At 38.7% G+C, this 9,474-nt stretch overlaps 2 protein-coding genes across 2 annotated transcripts; one reads left to right on the top strand and one right to left on the bottom strand.

The window, feature by feature from the left end:
- The first annotated feature begins 1,310 nt into the window (after positions 1-1,310).
- On the top strand, positions 1,311-3,997 carry LOC113311755 (B3 domain-containing transcription factor VRN1-like). Its single transcript, XM_026560552.1, has 6 exons — positions 1,311-1,361; positions 1,778-2,177; positions 2,255-2,418; positions 2,592-2,954; positions 3,179-3,571; positions 3,734-3,997. The coding sequence occupies exons 1-6, from the start codon at positions 1,311-1,313 to the stop codon at positions 3,995-3,997; spliced, it is 1,635 nt and encodes a 544-aa protein (XP_026416337.1).
- A 546-nt stretch (positions 3,998-4,543) lies between these two features.
- LOC113313949 lies at positions 4,544-9,254 on the bottom strand. Its single transcript, XM_026562720.1, has 8 exons — positions 9,105-9,254; positions 8,480-8,674; positions 7,982-8,376; positions 7,664-7,891; positions 7,354-7,578; positions 6,706-6,885; positions 6,356-6,547; positions 4,544-5,640 (listed from the first exon to the last, which is right to left on the bottom strand). The coding sequence occupies exons 2-8, from the start codon at positions 8,658-8,660 to the stop codon at positions 5,179-5,181; spliced, it is 1,863 nt and encodes a 620-aa protein (XP_026418505.1). The 5' UTR covers positions 8,661-8,674; positions 9,105-9,254; the 3' UTR covers positions 4,544-5,178.
- Between the last annotated feature and the right edge of the window lie 220 nt (positions 9,255-9,474).

Raw genomic sequence — 9,474 nt, 5'->3', positions numbered from 1 at the left:
ATGTTGATACAAAAATATCTAAAAATCCTTCGGAAACACATTTTCACCCATTACCAGTAGAACAAATTTGCATACAATTTAGGGTAAACTGCATCTGAGCAAAATAATACTAAAGTTTGAAGAGAAAAATCAATTTTCACAACAATTCAAAATTAAAATCAAAACAACAATTTCTCATGTCTTTATCAGGTAAATACAAACATATAATCATTACATTAACAAAATCAAGACTAAAACATACACAACCGGTATCAATTTTATACATGCATCAACTAAATCTCACATCAAAATCAATCGAGTTTTTAGCTGTTCAACTTTTGCAATCTTCAAACTAATCGATTAATATGAAACGAAGGTGAAACTCGATTAGGTTATTGATGATGATGAAACCTAATTTATACGGTTGATTTTCAGTTTCTTTTTCAGTTTTTTAGATCGTGGTATGTTATCAGAGAGAAGAAACGAAGTTATACGGTTGATTTTCAGTTTCAACGGCTAGTGAATTGATTCTCAGCAATGGCTAGTGGATTAATTCTCAGTTTCAGTTTTCTTCAATTTTCCAGATGCAAATCTAAAATCGATAGGAACGAAAGTGAGAGAAGACGAAGACCGAGAAAGAGAGAAATTAAAATGATTGAAATGAATTTTTAATGTGTCGGATCCTGTATTAGGAGAAATATATAGGGGGGCATATTAGTAATCTAATAATTCCGATTTTTGGCTTCCAAAATGAGCAGGGATATATTTATTTTGGGGAAGGATATATTTATTGGGTGTCAAAAGTATGAACACATGAATAACGTACCTCAGTGACAATTGTTGTATGGTGTCCGCATTGCTTAAGCTAGTCATCAACCAGTGTCTAAAACCAGAATGATTTGCGCATATCCTGTACTAAATAATTGTGGTGTTATGCAGCTGACGCGATGGCGAGAAGGCAACCAGAATTTAATGTGTAGGTTCGCCAGGTTTTGTTGTTATGTTTAGCCTAAACAGACAAAACCAGGTGCCCCTATAAATAATACAACAGGTTCCCTATAACAAGGTGTCTTCTAATTTTTGACGACATTGGAAACAGGATACGATTAGATCAGACTCCAGAGCGTACGAAATCAAATCACTATTCCCTGCACTTCGCTGAATATCTGAATGCAGCGACATGTGGCACTTCCACGGCAACTTGAAGAAAAAGAAAAACAAACAAAGTGAGATGCAACATGCATTCCTGCTCAGCTTTGTTGTTCCTTTTCTACTGTGGAGAGGCAGCAACATTTTTAACAAGGAGAATAACTTGACTATCATCTACAGAAATGCAGTTTTTCAAGATACTTGACGCTTCCAGCCATAAAAACGAACGATTGGTAAGTATATTACTCAATTTAATTTCCTTCTCTTTAGTATGTTACTGTTCTTAATTCGGACATGCAAGAGTATATCTATCTATCTAGAGGTTTAAGAGGAGGGTGTTTGATTTTTTGCTTCTAGGGTGCTTGATTTCTTCTAACTCGTCCGAATCTGAACTCGAATCGTTTTTCAAACCATTTAAATTGAGAAATCCAACTAGAGTATAACCTAGAACGACTATGCAGATGAGTCAGATTTTGACGCATCAACAAAAACTTATGCCAGTCACATACATCACCGATGCTATAGAGACATCCATTACCTATAATGTGTGACTGCAGCTGCACATTAAGTTCAGTTTGTAAGCAGTGAATGTATTTTCTGTTTATTTGGCTGTTTTGGTTTTAATCAGTTTGTGCACTATGCATGACAGGAGCTTCCAAAAGAATTTATCGTCAAGTACGGGAAGGAACTGTCGTACCATGCAATTATTAAGGTTCCCAATGGTATCTGGCATATAGGATTAAGGAATGCTGAAGGTGCAATGTTGTTCGAGAACGGTTGGCCACAATTTATGGAGTTTTACTCCATTTGTGTTGGACATGTATTACTTTTCAGATATGATGGGGATTCTAAATTTCAAGTTCATGCATTTGGCATTGATGCTACCGAGATAGAATATCCATCTCATAATCCCATACATTCTGGCGGTACTCACAGCAATAGTGAACCTTCCATGTCAAGCGATTCCCCTCTTAATTCTGGGAGTACTCAAAGCAATTATGAAGCTTCCATGTCAAGTGAATCCTCTTACGATCAGAATGCCGAACCTGGTAAGCCTCTAACTTGGGTTTTCTTGTCTTGTTACATGGATTTTGCCATCTGATGGTTTTATTTGATCATAATGTAGGGAGACAAGAATTTTCCCAAAAAAGAGCAAAACAAAGGACGGTTATACCTACAAGAATTCATACCAAGGCATTCAAGGCAATACTTGAAGCAGCTGAAGCATTTAAGTCTGAGAATCCATCCTTCAAGCTCATTCTGCAAGCCTCACACTTTAAAGGAACCGTGGTAAGCATTCCGACACTAAACCGTACATTTTTCGTCACGTCTCTTAGTAAGTTACTTACATTTCAGTAGTGGCTCTTTGATACAAGATCTTGTTAGTTTTGACACAGGCCAGGGGTACATAGATAAACCTATGAGATGTTTTATGGTGCTTCTTGAATTTCTTTCTAATGCAGAAGGTGCCAATTGCTTTTACAAGCTTATTTTTGAGAAACGTAACACGGATGGTGATCACCCTTGGCATTTCAGATGGGAGAACCTGGGAAGTCGGATATGTTTCTCGAACATATAATGAAAAAACAGAAAGTACGCTGTCTAAGGGCTGGTGTAAATTCCTTGCAGATAATCATTTGATGGAAGGCGATGTTTGTGTCTTTGAACTAGTCGATAGGGAAAAAATCAAGATGAATGTTCAATTTTTCAAACAACAAAAAGCATTTGCCAGGAAGATTAATCCTAAAATAAGATATTATGCTGCGGAATTCAAGGCAACGCGTGAAGCAGTCAAAAAGTTTACGTCTGACAATCCTTTCTACAAGGTTGTTATGCACGCCTCATATATACATACACATATGGTGGTAAGCTTTTCAATTTATTCGTGTCTTTAGTCGGTTACGTTTAGGCATTGCTTAGGTACTGACCCTTTTGGTAGCTTGACACGGAGCTATATAGCTACTTAAAATCATCTCAGTAAATTATGTCAGATTTGATCGTTTATCAAGGGATTACTCCTAACCATTAATTCATCTTCATTCCAATGCAGAGGGTACATTTGGCTTTTGCAACCTCACATTTCACAAACATAACACGGATGGTGATTACTCTAAGGGTTTCTGATGGGAGAACCTGGGAAGTTCGATATGTTTCCCGATCACCAAAGCAAAAAGTGCTATCTCAAGGCTGGCATAAATTTGTTGCAGATAATGATTTGAAAGAAGGCAATGTTTGTGTCTTTGAACTAGTTGATAGGAAAAATGTCAAAATGCTTGTTCACATTTTCAGACAACAAAAACCATCTGCCAGGGAGCTTACTCCTAAATCAAGTAAATATACTGCACAATTTCATGCAACGCTTGACGCAGCCGAAACATTTACGTCTAAGAATCCTTTCTTCAAGGTCGTTATGCAAGCTGCACATATGAAAAAAGGAATGCTGGTAAGATTTTTAACATGCAGGGCTACATATAAATGAAATGATCTCAGTGATTGACTTTGCGAATCATTTATGGAGGGATTACTCCCGACTACAACTCATCTTCGTTGATATATATAAATATGTGCATTATTGATGGTCCATCCTAATTTCTTTCCATTGCAGAGGGTACCTGCGGCTTTTGGAACCCAACATTTGACAGACATAACACGGATGGTGATCACTCTTAAGGTTGCAGATGACAAAACCTGGGAAGTCAATTATGTTTCTGGAACACCAACTGAAAGAAGGATATCTCTGGGCTGGCGTGAATTTGTTGCGGATAATGATCTGAAGGAAGGGGATGTTTGCATCTTTGAACTAGTTGATTTTGGGAAGAAATTGAAGATGAATGTTCACATTTTCCGACTAGTACAAGATATGGCATAGACTATAGAGTATGAACCTCACATATAGGCGTAGTAATTTTGTAATGGCAGTATCATCAAGCAGTACTGTAGTTGTATTTTTTGTTTGTAAACTGTACTAAGTTTATTAGCTGATTATAACCCATGGAATCTTGATAAGCTTCCCCCAGTTAAAGGGTGTACGTAGGTTAAGTGTTTGAGCTAATATTAAGAAAGCGCAATTGGTTATTGCTCCATGTGGTCATTGACAGTATGGCAACTCTCAAGACACCAATTCAGTTGGTAGTATGATCTGGCCCAAGTCTTGGCTAGGTTAATATTTGTTAGTGCAGAAGCAAGTGCATGCTTACATCGGAAGTACAGAAACCGATGAAAGAGACAGAAACCGATGAAAGAGCTCGTCCCATGGTTATTCTACGAATGCCGTTTTCAATGAGGCATATGACGCATTCCAAAGTGTTTCAAGAATGGACTGCTGCCCTTCATCATGAATTCTGATGTCTCAAACTGTGAAAGCAAAGGCACTGTACTCTGATGAAACAGTGAAAATATATATATATATACTGTTCACCGAAAAAACCTAAGAAAACAACATTTTAGAGTGTTTAATTTGGTTATGTTACAAGCAACTAAAAAAGCTTCCAATACCTACAGGGATATATATGTTCTGTGAAGTATTTCGAAAAAAAGGAGGAGGATTTAAAAGCTTTCTTCTTGTTCCCTAAAACACTTTAAATCCTACACCTAAGCCTTCTTCAAGTTATATTTCTCTCTGGCAGCTAACATATTGTTAGTCATATATTGCTCCTATCCTCCTCTCCACCCCAGCAACCCCCAACTTTATACAACATATAAAATAACAGAACAAAAGGTGAAGGGTCTATTTCCAAGGTCCCTACTTATATATGCAATCAAGCGTATGGGCATTTCTAGCTAGCAAGAATTCTGGAGCTCAACTCATCTGGCAGTGGCAGGTGTACCGTTGACCCTCGTTTCCAGGACCTTCTTGTGAGAGTTTCTGCGCATTGAAGCTACATATGTTGGACTCGCTTTAGGACGGTATTCAGGGAAGAGGAGCCCGGACTTATAACGCACACCACAAGCGTTGCAGAGGGTTCCGGGACCCATTGGACCTCCTCTCCATACTGCGGTCTTTGTTACCTCACACTGCATACATTTTTGGTATGCCAGCCCGAGCTGCTCCTATTGATGAAGTGAATTGTTATGGTCTGAGCTTTGACTTGGCATACATGGTGGCAGCCTCTTCATTTTGTTCTTCTTCTTCTGTTCTTTTCCATTAAAATTGGGTGTATATGATGGATGGGATTTTGCCAAACACTCTGATGCTGAAGATATATAGGAGTTGGGCATTAGTTGGATTTCGACGTCAATCAAACATGATTCATGAGAGGCTAACTTTGGAGCGGGTTGTTCATAGAAAACTGCTGATCGTGGGCGCTTGCTCCGTACAGGTGTAGGAACAACAGTGTCAGGACTGAGAAGCATTGTCTTTCCACCAGAGCAAGAGCTGCTATTCTTAAGGACCGCAGCAGAGTCATTCTTCTCATTGTTGTTCGAGTAGTCTTTGTCCACAGTGATGCCTCCAGCTGACAAAGAATCATCAACAAAGGTTGATAACCATTCCAATTCAGCAATTTCATCATCCTGAGAAGTGCAACAGATGAGAAGTGTGTACCAGAACAAGTCACATATAAACTCAGTTCTTCATTCATTTGGGATAAAACGAGAGTAATATTACATGGACCAACTTAGCCTGACTGAATGACTTGCTTCATAATTGATTTGCTACATCTGTACATGCAATTCCAGCCAAGCTAAATTTGGTCATCCAGCATCTAATGTTGGAGAACAGATACCATAAGTCAACCCTGGCATATCAGTGATTGTGTAACAGTCTAATTCCCTAAAATTAACATAAAGGAGACTTCTTAACACTTGTCGTAAATGTGTTAACAAGATCTCACTGACATGGGCAAACAGTTCTCATGATTTACTCAGGGTTTTAAGTCTCGGTAAATGGACAAACAGACAATTCCTATTTGGAAATAGCGAGGACACTTAATGTACCCCGGGATGCAATCTGTATTAAATAACCAGTGATGTGGGATACTCTGCAGAAGCAAGCTTTAAACAATAGAAACTAGGCCAATGGAGATCTCATTTACAAGGTGATCACAGATTGTAAAGCCATTTTATCAGATGAATATGTAGGTGGAACAGTAACTTGAGACTAACAAATTTCGAAGTAAAAATTATTGCAAATTACAAGTATTCTAGAAATGGATAAAATAATTAGTGAATATCAAGGGCTAAATGCATGTCATGATTTTTGGGACCAAATACGACCAAAGAAACTCACAGGGACAGGGAGTGCACTGGAAAGATATGAGCTGCTGTTCAGCATATCATTGGACGGAAAAATCGAAGATTCTGGTGGTGGGATTGGAGGATACATATCTTGAAAGGCATTGCATTCTACTCCTCCACTGCCTTCAATATCTCCCTTGCCTCGTTCCTCTATCAGCTCTTCATCATCTTCCTTTGTAACATTCTGCACCACACAGGTTTGGTAGTATTATTCAAACTCCTCAGTGATGGTCATTTGAAATCGAAGATTAAATTTAGAAATGGATAAAATAATTAGTGAATATCTAAGGCTAACTGCATGTCATGATTGTTGGAACCAAATATGATCAAAAAGAAACTCACCGAACCAGGGAGTACACTGGAAAGATCTGAGCTGTTATTCGGCATATCATTGCACGGATCAACCAAATATTCTGATGGTGGGATTGAAGGAAACATATCTCCTCTACTACCTTCAATATCTCCCTTGCCCCATTCCTCTATCAGCCCTATCGATTTTTCATCATCTTCCTTTGTATCTTCCTGCACCAGACAGGTTTGGTATTGTTCAAACTCCTCAGTGATGGTCATTTGAAATTGAAGATTAAATTACATACACCAATTGCCAAGGACAGAAGAGAGGTAGGAGGATATGATACGACAGAAGTAGACATGAGAACCAGTGAAACAGAAGAGTTATGTAGACTGGTTACTCACATGAAGGTTTTGATTCCTAGTGAAATTCTAAAAAGCATACCTCTCTGAATTTTGTACTTTGTTCTGCTATAATGAACATAACTCAGCAGATTTTGTTTCCAGTTCCTTAGGTGAGAATTTCTGATTGCAAGTACCTCGCAATGTTTTCACATTCAGTTTCCCCAACAGTCCTATCCCAACATTAGGACAAAATCACCTCGAATATCGCCCTTAAAAAATCATAACTTCCTTTTTCGAGCAAAAGATGAGAACTTTTGGGTGCATGCAGAATAAGTCAATTTACAAACTTCTTACCTCGATTGAAACTTTGTGCGCCTCCTGTAGCTCATGGTTACTCCTGTGCTCTTTGCCAACAAGTATTTGCTTCCGGCTAAGCTCGTCATCCAATTCATAAGCTTTCTCTTCCAGTTCATTGTGCAGACCATTCGTATCAATTTGGACCTGAACCTTGTCCGGCCGACTACTCATGTTTTCCAGTCCTTCATGCTTCCCTTGCCCAGTGGTTTGCTTTCTTGAAGTCTGTGACACATTGTTTAGCATTCTTAAAACTAGAAGATGAAAGCTTTCGGTGCATGCCGAATAGGTCAATTTATAAACTTTTTACCTTGATTGAAGCTTTACGCGCTTTCTGTAAATCATGGTTACTCCTGTGCTTTTTGCTGACAAGGGTTTTCTTCCGGCTAAGCCCACTATCCAATTCATAATCTTTCACTGCCACTTCATGGTGCAGACCACTCGTATCAATTCGGACCTGAACCTTGTCCCGACTACTTACGGTTTCGACTCCTTGATGCTTCGGCTTCCCTTGCACAGTGGTTATCTTTCTTGAAGCCTGTGACACAGTGTTTAGCATTCTTAAAACTAGAATATGAAAACTTTTCGGTGCATGCAGAATAAGACAAACAACCTATAAACTTCTTACCTCAATTGAAACTTTGCGCGACTCCTGTGGATCATGGTTACTCCTGTCCTCTTTGCCAACAAGGGTTTTCTTCCCGCTAAGCTCGCTATCCAATTCATAATCTTTCACTTCCAGTACACTGTGCAGACCATTGGTATCAATTTGGACCTGAACCTTGTCCCGACCACTCATGATTTCCACTCCTCCATGCTTCCCTTGTACAGTAGTTATCTTTTGTGAATCCTGTGTCCCATTTTTCAGCATTCTTAAAACTTGAAGTTGCTTGTTTTTGAAATCCAATTGCGCATCAAGCTTCTCAATTTCCTTAGCCTGCTGTTCAATTTCTTTCCTTTGAGCTTCAAACTCTCTCATCAACCTTTCGTTTTCATCCATAGTCCTCTTCATTTTTCTCTTTTCTGAAAATTCAAGATGACCATTGAAGTTAAATCAGGTAATACCTAAATAAAAAAAAAAAAAAGGTTAACTGATCGAATGTGCAAGCACGGAATAGTAGCTTACCTTCATTATGAGCTTGATTCAGGTGATCTCTCTTCTCCGTCATTCGACTAAGGGATGTCGAATTTTCTTCCAACATTTTCCCCATGTGTTTCAATTTTTCACTCTTTCCACCTAATTCCGCCGTTAATCTAAGAGTAACACTCTGCAGTCTCTTTAACTCTTCCTCTAAGTCAGTTGCCATAATTAAACCTGAGCCTACAGTCAGTTCAAAAAAAACAATAAGTACTAAGTCAAGAACTTCACATTTCATAGATTCAAGAAATGCAGAACTCAAATTTCAAGGCTCCCTCTTACAGCAAAAGCTTTAGTGAGACAGCAATCAATCATTCTATGGACTGAGGTGAAGTCAAGTGGGGCAATTGCCCCCTCTTACCTTCAATCCATCCAGGCTAATATGAAATCCCTTTCTACTTCTCTTTGATTTATGGGGGGTTCCCAAATTTTTTTCCTCTTTTAAGAAATCATCAAAAAGTAAACTCAAACTACACAAACCCACCACATCATATGTAGATAGATTCACAAATGAAACCCTAAAGCCCTAAAAAACCTTGAAACCAGACTAAAAAGTGGGGGATCTTTCACATAACCTTGAAACAGAAGTAAAAAATGGAGATCTTTTACATACCTGGTAGTGAGTGCTGGGGTTATTAGAGCTCCTCAACCGGAATACATGTCTTCTTGTTGGAAATCTCACCGGATAAATTTAATAAGAGACAATAGAACAGAGGAGAAGAGCAGAGCTGAGCATTATTATTGAAGACTGAAGTGAAGTGAGTGCAGTACATAAAGGCAGTGCTTTGATGACTGAAACGCGGAATAAAGAGACAAACATTTGTTAGATGGGTTCTCGACACGTGTCGGGTTTATAACGGGACTTTTTGTATAGTCTTCTGGATATTTCGTTGCAAATGGCGGTAGCCGGTAGCTGCAGGTTTTCTTTTCACTTTTCAGTACACTTCGTAGTTCGGGAGCCAAGAGTGTTTCAAGTTTCAACA

The sequence above is a fragment of the Papaver somniferum genome, chromosome 9, assembly GCF_003573695.1.
Source record: "Papaver somniferum cultivar HN1 chromosome 9, ASM357369v1, whole genome shotgun sequence".
NCBI lineage: Eukaryota > Viridiplantae > Streptophyta > Magnoliopsida > Ranunculales > Papaveraceae > Papaver > Papaver somniferum.
Note: the sequence above shows the minus strand (reverse complement) of the source record. Positions and strands in the feature narration are given on the sequence as shown.

Coding starts and splice junctions, on each gene's coding strand:
- LOC113311755 (XM_026560552.1), top strand. CDS start 1,311: ATGCAGTTTTTCAAGATACTTGACGCTTCCAGCCATAAAAACGAACGA. Junction 1,362..1,777: donor GCCATAAAAACGAACGATTG/GTAAGTATATTA, acceptor TATGCATGACAG/GAGCTTCCAAAAGAATTTAT. Junction 2,955..3,178: donor CTGACAATCCTTTCTACAAG/GTTGTTATGCAC, acceptor ATTCCAATGCAG/AGGGTACATTTGGCTTTTGC.
- LOC113313949 (XM_026562720.1), bottom strand. CDS start 8,660: ATGGCAACTGACTTAGAGGAAGAGTTAAAGAGACTGCAGAGTGTTACT. Junction 7,892..7,981: donor CGCGCAAAGTTTCAATTGAG/GTAAGAAGTTTA, acceptor ACTGTGTCACAG/GCTTCAAGAAAGATAACCAC. Junction 6,886..7,353: donor CGCACAAAGTTTCAATCGAG/GTAAGAAGTTTG, acceptor TGTCTGGTGCAG/GAAGATACAAAGGAAGATGA.